The sequence below is a fragment of the Larus michahellis genome, chromosome 15 (assembly GCF_964199755.1).
Source record: "Larus michahellis chromosome 15, bLarMic1.1, whole genome shotgun sequence".
Classification (NCBI taxonomy): domain Eukaryota; kingdom Metazoa; phylum Chordata; class Aves; order Charadriiformes; family Laridae; genus Larus; species Larus michahellis.
In genome coordinates, this window is record NC_133910.1 from 13,557,339 (window position 1) to 13,577,830 (window position 20,492).

At 40.2% G+C, this 20,492-nt stretch overlaps 1 protein-coding gene across 1 annotated transcript in view; it reads left to right on the top strand.

Moving 5' to 3' along the window:
* The window catches only part of MED27 (mediator complex subunit 27), a 95,015-nt gene that overhangs the window by 60,428 nt on the left and 14,095 nt on the right, over positions 1 to 20,492 (top strand). Inside the window, exons 4-5 of the mRNA XM_074608325.1 lie at positions 6,023 to 6,116; positions 16,406 to 16,513. Coding sequence (XP_074464426.1) covers positions 6,023 to 6,116; positions 16,406 to 16,513 — 202 coding nt within the window. The remainder of the gene's footprint in view (positions 1 to 6,022; positions 6,117 to 16,405; positions 16,514 to 20,492) is intronic.

Here is a 20,492-nt window from a genome sequence, read left to right on the forward strand (position 1 = left end):
CTGCTGATCGTGTGTTGTAGCCCCAAGACTGAAAAACTGCGTAACTTGAGAGACTCAGGTTTGCCCTTTCTGCCCCCGACTTACCTCATGGTAGTTAGAAGTCAGTTATTTGAAAGAGGTAACATTTTTCCTTTATAACCTGTCATGAATAAAGATTTCACAGCAGGAACAGAGGCATTGAAGGAGTAGCAGAAGACCGAGTTGGTGTGCAGATGGGAAGGGAACAGAAGGAAACAAGATGAGCCAGGAGGAGCCTGGCTGGAGTCTTCCACCAACAGAAACCTGGAAACTGGGTGAGAAGAGAGAAGAAACCACTGAAGCAGTTTCTTGAGAAAGGACAAGAGACAATGTTAACAACTGTAAGAGAAGGCAGCCTGGCAAGGAAATTTATAGCTGGAGAAGCTGGTCAAAACAAGCAAGGGATTTTAGAACTGGAGCCAGGAAACATGAGCATTTTTATAGAGGTTCTAGAGATTAAAAGCGCAAGAGTCTCAATTAACAATTTAAAAAAAAAAACAACAAAAAACCCAACAAACAACAACAAAAAAACCCAAACAAACAAAAACCACACACACAAGAAAACCTGTGGAATGTGGGGAAGGAGGCAGAGACTTCCAGGATTGATGCACAGATGTCACACATTGCGCCAGCGGTCTAATTTAGTCTTGAGACTTGAAGTTGCGTTCTCAGCGTGAGGGTTGTTGAATTTCTTTTCAGGCTCTTCATTGCCTAGCCAAGCAGGAAGTGCCGTCTCACAAAAGCTGGCAGAGGTCACTGTTTTAATAACTATTGTTAATTGATGCTTCTGAAAAGCCTTCTATCAACTTGAATTTGCTACCTGCAGAGACTTCCTCAGCAGGTAGCTGAATCAAATTAAAACTTTAATTCACTGATTACTAAAACACACTAGAACTGTGACTACCTTGTATGTTACAAAATACAATATTTCTTTCATCAGGTTGCCCGAAAACTATTTAGTCTCCTCATAAAATCTGTAATACTTAAAATCCTGCCACTGCTAAAAGCTTTAAGTATATATTGAGTCTGGTTCTGCGAAAAACAGCTGTTCCATAGCCTTAGCCGAGTGCAGGCAGGCTCTCTGCACTGATGCCTTTATTAGCCAACGCTGCCTGTGCAAGCCTGCGGGGCCAGCCCGTGCTTCTGAAATACCAGACACGTGAAAAGAACGTATTAGCTGTGTTGAAAAATAGTAACTAAAAGCCAAAAAAAAATATCTGGGAACAAGTAATCTAGCAAGTGAGAGAATGTGTGGAGAGTTTCCCCTGTTGCAGTCCGGAATATCATGAATCCAGATTCCCCAGAATCGTAGAGTTTCTCTTTGTCTCCTATGCAGTGTCTTCCACTGGGCGTATAGGAAAGATTACACTCTTTTTTTATTACAAATGTGTATTTCTCTCTCTCTCTTTCTTCCCAAGATCATTTATCAAAATTTTCTTTCTTCTGAAAGACCTCCTTAGAAAAGTTATTACTAATACCTATATTTCTAATTTTTAAACTGTTGTATTGAGTGGAAAAAATGAACAGTATGCAAGTTAAACACTGTGTGGGATAAATGCTATTTAAATCTTGTCTAAGCTGTTAAACATCACACTAACATTGGATTGCTGGATCTCATCCAGTAAAAATAAAAAAAAAGAGAGGTCACATTAGAGAACTAAGCCATCTGTCCAGTGTGGAATTGAAAGGAATTTATAATGGATTACTTTTCTATATTGCTGTCTTTTGGGGGGCCTCTGTGTGAATCAAAGAGATGTTAGAAAACCATTTCTCTACAAAGGTGGCTCCTGAATTATTTCTACCTTGTCAACCTGATGTTTAGTATGAAACTTTTCATTTAGCATTTTCCATAAGTAATTAGTCCCTTATAAACAGTATTTTCTAACTGGCTTCAAAAGTGTCTGTTCCAGGCATTGTTGCTCTAATGTGGACTAAAGGGTTTACGTATGCGCTCGTTGGCTAAAGGGCAGAGATTTTGAAATAATATCTCTGTTGCTTTATTCTAGTGTTGATCTTTCTGCGTATTCATAACACAGCTTCATTTGGAGTGTAACAGTTTGAGTTAATTTTCATCTTTGCTAACATTCATTAAGTAGAGTGTTGTGTTTTGACTTTTACAGTATTAATATAGCATGTTTGTAGAAAAAAGTATTCTACTCCATGAAAATGAAAACAGTTTCTAGTGTTGACAGCCTGATGTCAGGTCTGATCTTACTGGCTGGTTCCGTGGCACATTCAGATGCACACCCCTGAATGATACTATTTATTATTTTTAAAATAATGATTTTTTTTGTCAAAAATGTAATTCTAAAACTTCCTTTAAAATCATGAATCTGTGTTGTGAAGGAGAGAAGGATAAAAGAATGGGAGAGGGAAGTTGGTACAAACTTGCTATTAAGGCTTCTTTGAAAATCCTCTGAAATTTGAATCCTTTGAAAACCGCTTTAGTGCTTGGTACGATTTAATGATCAGAAGTCCTGTCGGTTGAGTCTGTGGTCTTTTCTGAGTAGGATGCGTACAGGTCTGGATTAGGATGCAGCTGTTGATGAAGTTACTCGAAGCTTTTTTGAATAGAATGAAACTAATTTACAACGTTGCGATTATAAGATGTTAATGTATTGTTGTTTGAGGTCTAGAAGAACAAGTACGATGAAATTGCGTCTATAGAGAGTTTAAATACTGTTCTGTAATTGAATACATAGACTACTGGGTATGATCTTTCGCAGTCCTTTGTGGTCTGTTTTCAGACCTTTGTGAGCATCCTTTGCAAGATAGAGGAGCTATGGGGAGGGAGTTCCTCTAGATCCTCTATTCAACCTTTCCTAGATGGAACAGCGTGCTAGGTCAAGAAAGGAAGCTACTACCATATCATTTCAGCTCATGTTTAATCCTGAGAACGCCATGAAGTTTTTTTTCTTAGGATTTAGATACGCCAAATGTTTGAGCAAGTCTGTTTCCATTTGCTTTTCCCCGCTTTGCGTTATTTCTCCTGTGTTTGTAAATGCTCGTTCCAACCAGCATCTTTTGTAAGTAGGAGAAAACTGAGACGTGGTAAGTACATTAAAAGTTAGAAGTGCTTATTGGCAAAGTAAAATTAGACTTTTCTCCATCTTTAAGTGCTGCGCTTCTCTGAGACTGTGTAAGAGGTTCTGTAACATAAATAGGAACTATCGTATTTTTGAGCTAAAACGTATTGGACAGAGATGTGTAAATTTTCACTCTGCTTATTTTGGCACTAAATTAATGTATTTCGGTTCTATAAAATAAGTTCCAGACAGCAGCTTTTTCTCTGACCCTCTTTCCAGCCAGCCTCAGGAGTGCACTTTATCTTCTCTTTATCACACGTTCTTCAGTTTTCTCTAAAGTCATCACCAGTTACACTTTTACGTTACTTTGCCGCATCTGATTTATCGTATCCATCCCTTTGCAAGATGTTTTACCAGATGTCCTCTCTGAAGGGCATATCTATAGAAGAATTTTGCCTTAGATTAGGCTGTTTGTCATTTTATATTTGAGGCCGCCATGTAGTCAGGCTAATTTAGTAATTATATATGCATTTCTGAAGAATCCTTCTGTTCTGATGTGTCCTCAGGAAACCCTGGTGTCTACTTGAAGAAAGGCAAAGGGGCAAACCAATGATATTTACATCAATGCTCTTTTATCACATTGGTCTTGGATTTTCTCTGACATCCTTTTGGCTGAGAAGAGAAGGCAAAAGGCTACCTGTGCGGATGGTCCTGGTAGAGTTGCTGAGCCTTGCCAGAGTAGAACATTATATTTCCTTATATGTGTCACTTTAACTAACTTTATTTGTCAACTGACATATGAAGAGTGGCACAAAATTAACAGGCTTGTAAGCGCAGAGTATCTTAGTAACTCACCTTTAAGTTCTTTCAGGAGCTGGTTAATACAAATTAGAAGATTTCTGGTTTGCTGTACGTTTGTTTTCACCTAAAGGGAAGACTCTTCAGAAGCTCCCTGTGAATCCTGTGTTCTGCCTTACACTGCTCAGGTGGTACAAGGTGACAGTTGGGTTTGAGTCAAGTTTTAAGGCACGTGGTCAGACAAGTTTTACACTTAACAAATAATCATGTTGAAGAAAGAGTTGAAGAATTGATGACCTCCAACCAGCCTGGATCACATTTTCAAAGGATAAATGTGCATGTCTGCTGGGATTTATCAGGAGGACCTAAGCAGATTAAATGCCCAAGTCCAACTGCTGTTTATATAATTTAAAATTACTTGAATTTTCCTTCCTTAATGCATATAGACTGTGTCAGGGTCTTGTTTTATGTAACTTCATGTTTTGTTTGGTTTTAACTTATTATTGCCCGAAGGTTGGAAAATGAGAAAAGTTATGCAATAATCTGCATCCGAGCGTGCGAGGCCGTAAGGCACGTTCCTAACCTCACACTAATCGAGAAACGCAGAATCTCTCCCTGCCTGTTTGACAGGCTCTATTCACGCACAAGCAGTAGCTGAATTTATTTGCGGAGCCCAGAGTAATTGCATTTACAAAATAGTGTAAACTCTGCTGTATAAAAACAGCATGGGATTCAGTAATATTTAAAGCTAGTGAAGTGCGTACTGTCCGTGTGTAATTCACTCATCCCGAAGCAGGGTCTTGCGCGTCTCCCCTTCCACCGTGCGAGGGAAGTTCTTGGCTTATGGATGTTTTGACTTTGCTTATCAGCAAGTAAGCTCTTAATGAGTCATTCCAGTGAATGGGGAAAGTTTTTTCCGCACGAGAGGTGCGGATTAAGATTTTTATGCAAAATTGTCATAACTAATTCCATTCTTTTGTTACTTGTAGAAGTGGGCTGACTTTACCAGCTGTGTCAGCGTTGCTTTCTTGATTTTATTTTCTTTTTTCTGATAACTTTTAATTCCTTGTGAAGCAGCAATTGGAGCATAGCACCTCATTGTTTTACTTTTCTTGAAGAGCAAGAATTCAACATTTTTTGCCTTTATTTTAAGCAGGTTAAAGGGAAATAATTAGATTTCTCAATTTTACTGTTGATCTAACTGGGGCAGCCAGTTTTTTGAAAATCTGTTTTTCAGTGCGCTTATATGGGCTAGCATGAAAACAGTTTTATCAATGAATTCCTTCAATCTGATGAAGTTGCAGAGTTTGTAGATGCACACAGTAACAAGGCAGCAGCGCCCTGCCCTTCTCTGCGTACTTCAGGAGAACTAAAATAGTACCGAAGGCCAGATGAGTGCACAGATGATACAGACTGTTCTGTAAACTCTTGCTAAAGCAGATACTGTGCGTTTTGATGTGTCCAGAGGAATGGCTGAAGGATGCGAGACATGCCCATGGGATAGGGCCATGTGTCCTGGGAACAAGGTCTCTGAAAGGAAGGTTTTGCTGTTAATGGACGCCAGCTCTTAATATGACCCTAGGAACCAAGACAAGCGTATGCCGGCTCGCTTTGGCCTGCGTGAGCAGAGGGATTCCGCCCAGCAGAAAGGAAGTTATTTTACCTCTGTGTTTGATCACCCCAGAGAAACTCCTGGAATGTACTAGCCAATTTCAGAGTCACCAGTGCATGAAATAAATTGGAAAGATTCAGAAAGAAAAAGAAGTCTAAAGACTTTGAGAAAACCTCTATCTGCTTAGTTTATCAAATAGAGGGCGAGGAGGTGACAACCTATGAATTCCGATGCTGGAAGAGTAATTTTGATAACGTATCCTTCAACCCCCTGAGGCAAAAGTATAGAAATATGCTGGCAGGAGTTTGAGGGTGACAGATTTGGACTAAAAATGAAGTGAGTGCATGTTTTTAAGGGCAGAGTAATTTTCAGAACAACTTACATGGGGCTTTGGTGTGTTTCCTCTTAACTTTTTGAATTATGCTTGCGTGTGTTTTTGAAGAACATGGAGGTATCAAAGAGAATTTAATTCAGGAAAGTCCTGTGGACATTGTCAAAAAGCAGTAATAATCTGAGCCTGTGGCGAGGAGCACATGTGTGAATTCTGTTGTTTCGGTTTGTTTGGCAGATATGTTGACGATGTGATCAATCGCATTGATAGGATGTTCCCTGAAATGTCTATCCAGCTGTCCCGGCCAAATGGAACCTCGGCAATGCTTCTGGTAAGTTGGATCGTTTAACCCTTTGAGATGGATTTCTTAAGGGATTGAATTACTCTTCCTACAATGCAAGTTATTGAAGTTTATGTCTTTCAGAAACATACTGTTCTTCATTTGTCACAGGATTACAGGATCTTTCTTGCTCTTACGCAAATGAATGATAAAAAGAATTTCACCTTTAAACGAAAGATCTATTACTTCTTATTGTTAAATATGATTGTAGAAATATGAGCGCAGACTCAGATATTCACTATGTTTTTCAGCAGTCCTGGCAATGAGTGAGTCTTAATCATCATAATTAAGAAGAAAAAGAGTGGTGAGAGGACGAAAAGAAACGAGGAAACCAATATGATTTAAATTTGTTCAAATTGTTCTTGGGTCAGTGAATTTCTGTTATATGATGAAGTCAAGAATTTGCCTTTGAAGTAAATGAACGGTAAAGGCTGGAATAGAGATAAACAAGTCCAATACGTTCGACTTATTTCTGCCTGACCAAGCAAGATTTCATTCCAGAAGATCCTATTGTTCCCATCCATTTTCAGAGGCAGCTATTGTGGTTATAGCAAGAGAAGTCTTTAAAGCTTCCACTCTAAGTCAGCAACATGGAAGTGGAGTCTGTAGCGTGGCAGTTGGATGCTGATTTCCCTCTGAAAGGCAGAAGGGGTGAAAGGCAGAAGTCGCACCTTTTGTCAAATTTTGAATAAAACTAGAAAATACGCTGTATACACAGGTGAAGAACTGAGACCGGATCAGTCTTTTCCATCTCAGATTTCTCATGGTACTTCCTCTTGTTTTTTCCTTTCTTGCATAGGCTGTTCCAAAAGGCTTGGGTGTAGTGTGCGTGTGACTAATTTCTTGTTTCCAAGAAAATGGTAAAATGAATCTGAGAATCAGATATTTTGTCAAAATAGAATTGTAGAGTCAATGTAAATCAACATTGGGATGGCTGCTTAGATTTTATATTGGTTTTAGAGTTTGTTGACTTTAAAACACTATTCTGGTTAGATTTTTGCTTATAGATCTCAAAGGTTCTGTTAATTTCTCCATAGTAAGTATAGCTGTGATTATGTTTAGTTTTAATTAATCAGCTGTCTAACATCCCATTATTAACTTTCTTTGAACAGCCCCAAATTTGCAAGAGATTAACTGAGTCAGAGGTTAAAATAAACAGCTGGCATTAAAACATTTAATCTGCAATTGTTGGATTCGCCAAGTGGAACAACATATTCCAGAAAAGAATTGAATTAATCAGTGCAGTCTTAAGAAGCTATAAGTCTTGGAAGCTTTTGCATTTCCTCTTAAGCTGACTTTTAACTATTTTTCTATAGAAAAATGTCTGGGTTTACTTCCTGACTTTGAAACCCTTTCCGTTCTCTTGGAGCCCCTCTTCGCATATAGTAAGTGCCTTCCACTTCTGACGGCTTTTTGAGGTCAGAAAATAGATGATGCTTTTCAAGATTCAGGCACAATTAGGAAATCGGGTAAATTATCTCGGATGTGACTGACAGGTAGGGTGGAAAGGTGGTAACTGTAAAAGAAGCCCCTTCTACAAGTAGTAGTAATTTACTGAATTCCGTGTTGCGGTTGCTCTCTAAATCAAGGACCTTATTGCTGCTACAAGAGAGCAGCAGCCCTGTGTTGAACCAGTGGTATGCATATTTTCCTTGGATCAGAGATCAAAAAGATTGTTTTTAAAGTATTTTTGTATGTGATTGTGTGATGGGTTTATCATTTTTTTCTTTTAGGCAGGTTTTCGCTCTTTCCCATCTGTCTCAGTTGATGTTGCCAATATGGCACTTTCCATCTGGCCCTGAATGCTACAAAAGCTTTTGCTGTTTTCAGCCCCAAATCATTGAGTGAAAGGTGCTGCAGGACGGGCAGCGTGAAGAGCACCTCCTCCAGAAGAAGGGAGGTTTCTTCAGAACTTGTGATTTCTCACTCTGAACTTATCCCAAGTTAGATTTGGAGTTGCTCCCTTTCAGCAGTGTGGTTTACCGCAATAACAAAGGATTCAGATAATGCTTATTTTATTTCAAAATAATTCACAACCTTGCTGTTTGTCCAGAGTTAATCATCTAGCTGTATAATCTGAACCATTTTCGTCCTTGCACTGTTCTTATCATACCTGCTGTTGCTCATGAAGGTCTTTGACGCAGAGGTCTAGTTGTTACTTTAAAACATCTTTAAACACAGTCATTCCATTTACCAGAAAAAAACACGTATTCATCTTCAAAGGCACTGGTGAGCAGCATACATATTTTAAGAATGTGCAAATGATTGGAAGGAGATGGGGAAGAAGGGGAAGGGAGTGCCTGTGAGATTCTTCGCAACTTCAGAATAGCTGGAGACTTTGCCAAATAAATCGCCTTTAGAAACAAAAGGCCTAATGCGGAAAGTTTCAGCCCCAGCCTGTACAACTTCATATGCAGATGGAAATCAACTTCTGTCTTTAGCGGTAGAGGTGAGACTTTCACGGTCTAAGGTTCCTCCGGTGCTTCGAGAGGAGTAATCATCAGCCCTGTGAGCCTGCTGGTCGGAGTCTGCTGGCGAGTGGCCTCGGTGTGCGCCGGGTTCTTCCGGAGCAGGGCGCAGCTCTCGCCTCAGCCCGGAGCTTGAGGCAAAAAGGAAAATAAACTATTCCTGAGAGCACAAATGCTGTGTCTTGAAAGGTTGCTACCTCCTCGTCCTCTGAGGCTACTGCTTCCTCCAGACAATAGGGAGAGGGGGGTTTATGCCTGAGATTTATCCACAGCAGTTGTACCTCATTAGTCTGGATTTATGCTGCACAGACCAAACACATAAATAATTGAAACCTTTCGGAGCTGTGTGAAATCCTCAACTGATTTTAAAAGCAGTTTATCGTGGCATTTCAAGGTGCTGTTTAATCCCAATCTTCACTAGTGATTTTTCAATTAATCTTTTAATCGCACTATGCATAAAAAAGGCTAAACATAGAATTATATCAGCTTTAGTAAGTGTTATGCAAAATTAATTTCCAGCGGCAGCAGAGGGAACTGCAGACTCCTTAAGGTTTTTCTGGGATTTTGTTGGTCAAATGCCAGGAATTGTAAATAGATAAACTTCATCTCGTATGTTAAGAAAACATGAATTGATTTTTAATTAATGAAAAATACCTAGATTTTTGCTTTTTTTGAATGATTAGTTGTATTCCTAGATACACATTATTTTTCTAATAACTTGATGGCATGATTGTTTCACGCACCTTGTTTCCGTTATCAAAACTCAGAATGTTTTTTTTTTTTCAGTATTAAGCACTTAATTACCGTGTATAATTCATTCATTAATATCAGAAATATTCTAGAGAACAGTAAACGTGAGCACCACTACCAGCTGGCAGATATAACTTCCTCAGGGTCGTGTACCTGGCCCGTCCGAGTCAGGTGCAGGAACTTAGTTTCTTGTCTACATCTGGGAACTACTTTGTCTTTGAAATCGTTTGTCTCCCCGGTGTTTGTAAAGCTATATAAAAACACTACTATAGAAGTTACAAACACTAGGTAAATATTTTTACAGATAATTAAATAGTTTTCTGTAATTTCAGCTGTTTCTAAAGGATAATGATATGTAAAAGTAACTTCCAATTTGAAAAATTGAGTTGTTCCTGCCAAACCAAAGCTTATGTCAGAAAACATGATTTCTTCTTTTCATGTTATCTTAGAAATTAATTTTATAAATGTATACTGATGCCTAGATTTTAATAGATCTCTTCATGAAACTATGAAACATGTTTTTGTACAATTTTATTAATTCTCCATAGAATCAGACACATTTGCATTTCAACTTTCAAAGTCTTGTTCCAAGCATTTTAAATGGTCTGATTGTATGGAATCGGGCTGTATTAATTGCAAATAGGCTAGACATCTGTTCACTAAAGTGGAATAATTTCTGGTGTCTCATTTTTGTTTATCAGTGTTTTACATAAAATCGTTATTATTTTCGGTTGGAAAAATGGATTCTGAAATGTATCGTTTGCCCGTTAAGAAAAGCCACCAAACGGATTTTTGTTCAAGGGAGATCTTGAAGAACTGGGCGGAGGGAACTGGGGAAGAACTGGGGAAATGCTGCGAAGTGATTTGGAATCGGTATTGGTGTCATACTTGATTGGAAGCAATGTAATGCTCTTCTTTTCAAAACAATCTCTTTTCTCCGATGCACTTGGTGTAAGTGTTCCTTCTTGCCAGGCTGGTGGCTCATTAGGAAACGAGCGCTTGGCAGCACTGGATAAAGGTGGGCAGGTTCCTGGTGGGGATATGGATCTGATGGTCACGTTTGGTGGCTTAGGCACCTAATTTTAAGCACATAGGATGAATATTCGTTTAGGAACTTACTCTTTTGATGACGCTATCTAGGTTTTGGTGTCTGATGAAACTACTGGGATGTTTAAGGATCTCTTGTGTGAGCTGGATCTTGAGGAATCACTTCTGAGCTCATAGTGGGGCTCTTGGTGGCTTCACAGTTCGTCTAAGACTGAGAACCGGCATTTAAAAAAAGCATTAAGCCAGTATTTGAGGTCAAGTGTGCAGAGGATGAATGTCTTGAATCGATGAAGTATGTGAGCAGGGTGTGGCAAGTACATTGTAAATTAGTCTCTGCTTGTCTAATAGAAGAGTGAGGAAGGGTCTTTTGATGGGCAAGCGAGCAAGAGTAGGAGAAGTAGAGAAAGAGCAGTGAGAAATTGCCTCAGCTTTGCTCCCTCCCCAGGGCTGCTCTCCAGTCCCAAAGGTTCACGGGTCTGTGGTGGTACTGCCGTGGATTCATATTCTGCAAGATCAGAAATTGTTTTCATCCCTGTAAAATTCCTGTGTGCTATAATTTAGAATGAAAAAAGAGACGGAATTAATTTCATCATCTGTAGCAACGCTGGACTAGGGTGACCCCTCCCTAAGTGAGGCTGGACACTGGCAAAATCTGTCTTTTAACCTTTGAACAGTACTCTGTGCCGCTTGGTTCGCCTTAAGAGACTATGCCATGTTACCGAGGGAGAGGATCCACCAACTCTTCCCTAATATGGCGAAATCATTTAAAGTCCTTCATTTATGTTGACTTTTTATCATGCACTATTGCAATTAGTTTAGACTAATGAAAGGTAAATTCCAGCCCTTACATACAAAAGGAAATCCTTGTAAAGAACCTAATTAGTATGTTTGTTTATTTAGACTCTAATGGCTTAATTGCATCTTATCTTGCTATTTACAAATAGGCATCATTAAAGAATAATGAGCATGTGAGGGAAAGCGCAGCATTCAGCCCAGCAGAGATAAGACACAGGAAAAAAAATAACTAGTTGAAAGTCCGGGTGGGATTTTTTTTTTACTTTATTTTTAATACAAAACCTCACTTTTCAGTATATATAAACATGATTTCCAGGCATTGTACTGATTAGTAAGATAGCTACAGGAGTGGGAGGACAAGCTCATGGCTGGCTGTACGGCAAGGAGCAGGTGTCTGGCCTTTTGCTGGAAATATGAACCGCTCGGTTACGTCTCTGCGTGGATGGTGCCGCCTTGTTTTCTAAGGCGAATAAGAAAGCGTACAAACCTGTGCTCCTTTTTATACAAGCAGGGAGGTACCCGTGTTAACTGAAACTAATGTTTTCTTTCTTTTAGCTCTGCATTGCAGAGCATCTGCAGCTCAGATCAGCAGCAAATTCCCTGGGATGCTGAGAGGAAATCTGGAGCTTTGGGAATTTTTTGTAAAGTGTTGGAGCTTGCTGTTGTCAGCGTACGTTTTCCTAATATCCAACTTTTAAATAAATTTTAAGAAAGAACATTTGTTAATGCATTTTAAAATTGTTTATAAAAGGGCTTTTCACTTGGTATCAGTTTCAGTGAGGAGGCAAAATTAAAGCGGGGGGGATTGCAAGCGATTTCCTCCAGGCAGAATTCTGGCACGGTAAATTAATTTTGATCCTTCTCGTTTCGTGAACTAATTTTGACTCCAGTTCTGACTTATCTGGAGAGGTACTTATTTCTTTTCCAATCATAAGTAATGCTAAATGGGAACTTTTTCATCAGGCTTACAAGAAATTATCTAAGCCATCCTCACTGATTATTCTGTCTCCCTCTCCCCCTTTCTTGGCACCCAGTGTCTGTCATATGCTCTTTGAGAATTATCTTGGTGATAGATAAAATATTTTTAAAACTGGGATATTTCAAGAAGATTTTTATTTTATATATCTTTGTCAGAAAAGCTGCATAATATTGCAGATTTCAGTCAGCTGCCTGTCCTACCTTCTTCTGGAGCTTGCCGTTTTAGGAAGCAGGGGATTTATGAATAGCTTAGCTGTCTGAATTTAGTATACTTTAGTCAAAAGGAAGTTAGAAATACATTGTTATTACACAGACCTAAACAGAAGCTACAGAAGTATTTAACTTGCAACTGTTCCATTTTCAGCTCACAGAACTGTGGGGCATATTTTTTCATTCATATTAATTGAATTTTAAAGTGACCTTGTACATGTATTGATTTGAATTAAAATTTTCTACATCAAGGACGAGTTGGCATATATCCTTCAGGCGAAATATTAAAAAGCCAAGTGCTGTCTTAACAGGATATCGACAGAAGAAGTTGAAATTTAATCGGAAAAGTTGGCTTAGAAAGGAAATTGTTGCCTTTTTGTCACAATTGAAAGGTATCTTTTCTGTATAATGAAAGAAGTTTCTTTCAGTTGATATCTGTGGAAATGCAGGGACATTTCAGTGCCCATTAAATAGGGAGCATCTGGGTGAGTTGACCTCCAGAAGGAGAGACCTGCACTACTGGAGCTCAGAGGAGATCTATCAAACTACTTTTTTACCAGAGCCATTAGTTTTTTATTACCTTCTTTCAGGTGATCTGTAGGGACACGGTTGTATGACTATAGGTGTAAATTATATTCCATACATAGATCTTTTTCTGAGCAGCTAGCTAAGTTGAGCAGACATTGAAAGAAAATGGTTTGCTGGAAAACATGATTTCTAAAATACGGTTGAGGTGAACCTCAAGAGATGAAATCCTGAAAACAGTTACAAGTCGTGATTATTAGAGGAAAAAAAAAGTGTATCCCATTTGTTGTGTACAATACGGAATGTGCTTTACCCTGAAAATAGCTGTGGAGCATACTTTTGGCTTCCAAATCTAACAGCGTCCTCCAGTCTAGTGACAGGCTGTTGTTCATTCTTTGTACTACTAGCCTCATTCTTTCAGTGCCATTAAAATGATGAACTATAATTTCTCTAAGCTACATGTAGTTTTACAAAATTTCTGCTTCTGTCAGACTTAACTAATGATACAGTCCTACAACAATAATTTTAAAGTCCCGATCTCTCTTCCAGCTAGTATAAGACCTACAGGAATCCCATGTCAAAACAACAGCAGCACGGCAACGTTTTCTATTTCAGTGCCAGAGCACTGTAAGAGCCAATTCAGAGAACCTAGCACAACCCAGACAAATTTGCAATGTATTCTATCATGCATTTTTATTACCACGATGCCTGGGTGCCCCTTCTCCTGGAGAGGACCCCTTTCTACAAACCATCGACATGGCAACAACAATGCCTCCTCAGGGAGCTCAGGGTCTTCGGTACCCATCTAAGGATGGGTCTGCCCAGCTCCTGACACACGTGGGAGACGGTCTAATCCTGCGGTTTTGACGTTCAAGCAAGTGGGTGATCAAGGCTCCTGTCCCAGATCCAGTCTCCAGAATATGACCTTTCAGTATTGCATGATGGATGGTAGCTGGGGTGGCTGTGATGGATTCTGGAAGTGTAGAGTGAATCGTTGGAAGGCTGTGAAAACAGATGACCCGGGAAAAGGCAATGAGCTCATGCAGAAGCATTTTGGAAGCATTTGTGCAGGTAGATCTTGTGGGGAGGTTTGAGGCCAGCAATAAGTACATTCAAGCAAGCTGGTGTGCCAAACATGGGATTTTTCAGCTTGTTACGTTCCACTGTTCACTCTGAGGGTTTTCAGGAACATCCCACACAGGCTTCAGATAAACTTCATCCAGTTTTTTTCCACCTGGCAGCAATGTGAGGTACATGAATGCAGAACGTAAGGGGATAGGAAAGAAGTGAGCATCCACTAACGCGTGTGAAGGCAACGGAGGTAGAAAATATTACGCACAAAGCTGGGTCTGGGTGTTTGTAGGGCAGTCTTTTAGCTCTTCCATTAAGCAGATTTCTTTTCGTTTAAATTTTTTTCTTTTCCTCCTTTCAATTTACTGTACGTGGTTGATGCCTAGCGTGAAGTTACAAGAGTCAGTTCTGTCAGCAGACCTATACCCTAGCGAAGTGCCAGTCTTAACTAAGGTAGAAAAATAAATAAAAAACTGTTAACTCTAAATGGGCTGACAGTTTTTTTCCAAATGTCTCCATTTCCTCATCTTAGCAGTTAGGACAAAACTGTCTTTCTGATTCCAGTGGAACATCAGCATCATAGATCAGGCATCTCTGGGTCGTGACTTTGTAGTTTTAACTTAGTTGATACAGTGGGAGGTGCTGAAATAACTCTGCTGATTTCCGTTATTTGCAGACCAACTAGGTCTCATTACAGAGTGTCCTAGCGAGATACTACATTTAGACCCAAATTCACAGCACCTGATATCATAATACGGTGTTCCATACACGTTCGGAAAATCCCAATCTATTGTAAGAAGGTCGCAATCAGAGGAAGCTGTTCCTGGTATGTGCATTGCGCAGGCCTTGATGCAGGTTACCTTCCTTCAGCCTGTAACATTTTTCTTCAAAATTTTACCCATTCTTCTGACCTGCTTTTTCCCTTCACGTTCGCACAGAATTATGCCGAACAGCCTGTCTTCTTGAAGTCTGTCATTGACTTCTTTTTTTCCCTTCTCTCTTCCCTGTCTTCTCTCTTGCTGTCAACTTGTCCTTCCCTGTTGTTTAGACTCTTCTCTTCTAGAGTGGCTTTCTCCGTGTCCCATGCCAAAGAGTTGTCATCGATTCTTTTCGGGCTTTGTAACTGTCCTGCTATATAGTGATATAATAAGCGGTATTTACAGTAGTTTGGGCAACTGTTCTGCAAAATTCTGTATCCTCATCCCATACCTACCACCACTTCCCCTCCTAACCTCCTCCAGCATGTCCCTGCATCAGCTTTGGCTTGGAGTCTTTGTGCCAGATTTTCCATCTTCCTCCTTGGGGAGAAAAGCGTCCTGGCGCTTCAGAGTTGATTTGCCCGTTAGTCTCTTAGTCAGCAACAGGGTGAGGTTAGTGGTGTTGAAAGGCGGCAGCAGGTAGGAGTCATTAGCAGGAGTTAAAAAGGAAAAACGCGCAACAAATCAATAAAGATGCATATTGACCGAGTGCTCTGGGTGGGGATTTGTCTGCTGAGGCTAGCAGTACAAACACAACTGTTCTAGCGTGTGTTAATCTGTACTGGACAAAATGCTGGAACACAGACAATGGAAAATGAGCCGCTGCTGGTTTGGAAATATTAAAATGAACTAATCGTTTCTTTTATATCTCAATTTTATGGTTTTTTTGGGTAAGGAAAAACTCTGTAGTAATCTCTGTATAACAAAACACAAAGACAGAATTATTGTTAGACGCACATCTTAACAATATTGAAGTGCGAGTTCATCTTTGAAATGTAAATTGATTTTTAGATTAAAATGCCTTCATTATTGCATTTTTGTCAATAATATAATTTAGGCTTATTTCTGTTGTTATACTCTGACTGACCCTATATATTTTCCTTGATACTGGTTTTATTCTTTAGACATTACTTATTTCACGGAAGACAATTAGACCTTTGAAAATGTAACGTTTTTACTTTTTAGCTGTCGTTTCCTTTTAAATAATTTTACATTTTTATTGGATCTAAAATGTTTTCCATTAAACTCATGGCATGCTTTTAAAAGCTAGCATTAGAAGAGTCCAATTCTTCTTTCAAATTATTTTTCTCTAAGTGGGCTTATAGTGGAGAATATCAAATACATCAAAAATAATCACATTTGCTCATTGTTTTTGACAAGTTATTGAGTTGCGGTGTTAATAAAATTGAGAGTTCCTTGGCAGTGTCATGCCTACCCAAGGGAATTCTGCGAATTCATACATTTTCAGTTGCAAATGAATGTTTGTTTGTTCTGCACTCTATAGTCTAGCTCTTCCTCATAACACACGCAGTGGGTTTAGATCTGTTATTTTGGTCTGTCTATAAAATATTGAAAACTGAAATTGCATCAACTTAAGCTGTTAACTTGATGGTCTCGTGAATCCAGACACCGTCGACTCTCCTTCAGCTCGTTTTTGTCCTTCTCTTGTTCTTCGCAGGTTACCTTAGGAAAAGTGTTAAAAGTGATAGTGGTGATGCGGAGCCTCTTCATTGACCGGACAATAGTGAAAGGCTACAATGAGAACGTCTATACTGAAGATGGCAAGGTAGGTTGCTACATATCCAGCAACATTAAATTTGATTTTTACCTGGTACTTAAATGACAGAGAACAGGAGTCCCATCACAAGTATGCTAGAAACATAAAACTGTCAAAAGACTCTGTGGATGTTTTGCAGAATGTTCCGGTTTAAGTTTATCATGCTTTGCTTGGATTTTTCATACCTGAGTGTCTGATTTCTAAGCTCTGAAGCCCTTGAATCTCTAATTTATCACCTTAGACCCCAGTTGCCTCGTTAATAGTGTTTGCTGAGAAAACTTTTCTCAGTGTACCAGCACATCAATCGCCCAAGGTTCAGGTTTCTCTTCTCCGAGAGCCATTGGGAAATCTTGGGCTAGTGTTGTGCTCAACTTGCTAAATGCAACTGTGAGAATCATCGGTAGGTAGTCCTCAATCATTTGCTTGTCAGTAATCGTGCATCTTGAACAGCAGCTATTAAAGCAAGTGTTACCTGTTTCCACAAGTGATCTGTTTTATGAACAAGTCACCCTGTTTGAACCCTCAAATTTCGTCTGACTGCACACACTCCATATGGCTCTCTTTAGCGCATCAGAAGATGTTAATGGGACCTGACGGCCTTCAGCTCAGCTTGTTTCTCTTTTCAGGGTGGAACGGTCTCTCTTAGTGAGACATCCACCAGGACTCTCCTTTGCCAGTAACAGTACTAAATACCTCCATGTTTCACATTTTCTCTCTGGAGCTTTCTCTTCTGGTTATGAAGCCTATTAAAATAAAAAGTTCATTATATCAGGATGAGTACTTGGCACCCATAGGCCATGTTATAATGAGGTGAGACTTTTTTTCCTTTTAAAAGTGATAACGGTGTTTTAGCGCACAGAAAAGCACGTTGTGTACTGACCCAGAGTTCAGCGGCTCTGAGTCTGAACCTCCGCTCCCTGGAAGAGGCCAGGAGCTGATCTGCTGAAGGAGATAGTACAGCTGTATTTCCCACGGGAGAGACCCTCACTCGAAGGGCGGGGAATTGGCCTAAGAAGTAGTAAAATAAAAATTGCCTGATTTTGATTTGCATTATTCAAATATGCAGGTTTAAATGGCACTTTGCTGCAGAAGCAGCTGCACACTCCACTCCCTGTATATTAGCATATAAATACAGACTTACAGCACCAGCCCCTCTTCACCCCAGGTTCTGCTCAGAACTGAAATGAGAGTCTGCCTAGAGAGCACTGACAGTGCCTGATGGATTCCTGTGTCACACTTCGTTTGGGTGCGCTCATTTTCTCTGATGAATCCAGTTTCCTTTGAAGCTCCCTTGAAATATAATAATGCTATATATGCTGAAAAGCTCTAAGTAAAAGAGTTCCTTTCTGAAACTCGGCATCTGGCATTGGGCTTCTGTGTAGCTCAGGGTTAACTCTCTGGAGAGCCGTAGACCGTTCCTCTGTCATCGTCGGCTGCCGGGGGAGAGCAGGACTCACCAAGGCCAGCTTTGGGCACGGGGCACTAACCTTTGTCTGCTGTCAGCGGGGAGCAGCTAGCTTCTCCAGAGCGTCGGTGCTAACACCTGGCTTCTTTTCTTGCTTTAAGCCAAGCTGCAGGGGAGTCTGTTTTCTACCAGTTTAGCTTTCTGTGTCCAAAGCCAGGCTGTGCGACTGCTCTCACGAGGCTGCCTGAACCTGTGGCCTTTATGTGGCAGTTTGCTATTCCGTTGGGCCATCCCAGGGCTTTTGCAAACCTGAAGGTCTGTGTTTTAGGTATAAATAGGAACATTTCAATTGACTTAAGTAGAATTGGAGTTGTAGCCACTTAAATCATGAGTAAGTTTGGCTTGGAAGATTGAATAAACGCGTAGCTTGCTAGTTTTGCCAACTGGAGCACATATTGACAAACAGTGAGCTCCCTCTTTTTCACTAATTAACTACGCTGGTAACTGGAGAATAAGAATAAGATTGCGCTCTTGCAATGATTCGCTTTACTTATTGTGCCTGCTGGGAATGAGCGATTATAGTCAATTGCAAACATAGTCCTTTCCAGTTCCTTCTCTGTCACAACAGATGCTGTTGGGAAGGTACTCCAGTGAGGTTTCATCGTACTCTTCTAATTTCTCAGGTTCTAACCTGAAACCTGATAGGAGAGAAAATGCGCTAGCATTCGGAAGAGACGCAGAAGAGTATGAAAAAGGAGATCAGCGAGTATCTTCTTTATTAAATAACAAAAATACAGAGAACCCTCAGGATCACAGTAGGACGTGATCCTTTTTCTGGTGAGCGGTTTACACAGTAATCGCTGATTTGGGGATTTGCTTATATATTCCTAGGAAGCATTTGATATTTGTAAACAGCAAGAGATAGGATTAACTAGGTGGTGTCACAACAATTTGAAGTTCCCGTCTCTTCTGTAGGCCATGTTGAGTAAGAGACACTGGATAAGTCATAGCATCGTTTTGCTTCTTTCCACTTAAACAGCTGAATGAGGGTCTGTTGAGTGACGCTTCGAGCTGCACAAGGCAGAGGGTCCTTTAAGTAACAAAAGTGAAATTCAGTGGGGGGCTTTCCCCAAGTAGAGCGGGGTTTGGGGCAACAGAATATATTCAACAGTATTCAACAACAGAAGAAATGGCCATCATCAGGAGACTGAATAATCACACAGACAGTAAGTGAAAAATGGACTGTGCACAGAAGAGGCCAGTGATTTCCTTGCAGATCAGGGGAGTCATCGTTTATCTCTGAAAGTATGGCTGTTTTAGCAAATTTTGCATTACTGGGAAGACAAAGGGAAGAGATGAGTGCAGACGGAGGTGTTGATGGTCTTCTCGTCCATTAGTCGGGCAAGTCTAGAATAAAACAAACCTGGGTGTTTCTTGTCATTGTGGAGCTGTGCAGGGTGGCGTATTAGCAGTTAGACGGCAAAGCTGACGCTGCGTTACCCAGGTTGCTGTAGCTTCCCGTCTGCTTGTGCGCTGTAGGTTGGCAGGTACTTACAGGAAAGCTTCATGTCGTTTCTGCTGGGCTGAAGTCTAGTTAAATTGGGTACTCCCTCTTACAGATTTAAATACTTCCAAAACGAAGGTGAAAAAATAGAAGTCTTAAGCTTGCAGTGAGTAAAATAAGAGACTACATTCTGGGGTTTTATTTTCAAGCCTTGCTTATACAGACGAAGAATCATTGCATTTCTTAAGTGCTCCATGCGCTTCTCTCGTGAATTATTCACAAACCCTGCAGAATGTGTCTTTGCCAAGTTGCCAGCTGCATAACTTAGACATTTTTTGGTGACACTTTGCAAAAACAATAGGTGAGATCTGGCAGCCTCTGTCAGGTCGTGGGTTCTGGATGCTGCTGGCTCTGCAGTCTCTTGCTTACCGTACTAACCCATTGCGTCCACCAGATAGTGATGCATTTTAATTAGCCCCGTAGTTTTAGTGATGGCACCGTGCCACCCTCGGTTTCAAACTCTGACATACTCATTGTGCACTGGAATTTAACCACGGATGGTAATTAATTACAAGTGTTGTCCTGATTCCTGAATAAATGAAGCCTTGCAGCTCACCCTTGCAGGGCAGGCTTATTGTCAGCTGAGCCGTTCGTAGCCCAAGTCTGCCAATAAAAATGAAAACTTATTGGGAATTTTTGGCATAGTAATACCTTGTTTTTCTTTGGATGCAGAGACCAAGAACTACCTTGACAGGGCGTATTTAGAGCGGGTACCTAACATCGCTGCCTAGCCAAATTCCAATTTTTGCATCCGTTAGACTTAACTAAAGAAACATAAGTGTCCCTGTTGAATTATCACGTTAAGGAACTTGGGTTATGTTAATGCTATGGCTTCATTAATTACCCCATATCAATAAGAAAAGGCAGCTTTTAGCCTCCTAGCGTAAGAGAGGAAAAGAAATAGTAGTATCAAAGGAAAGCTTCAAAGACGGGCAGAGCTGTCTCTCGGGTAATTTCTGATCCCTGCATTCTTTCCACTTCAAAGCTGGATGTGTGTGTGTTTGGGTGAAGGGGGGGTT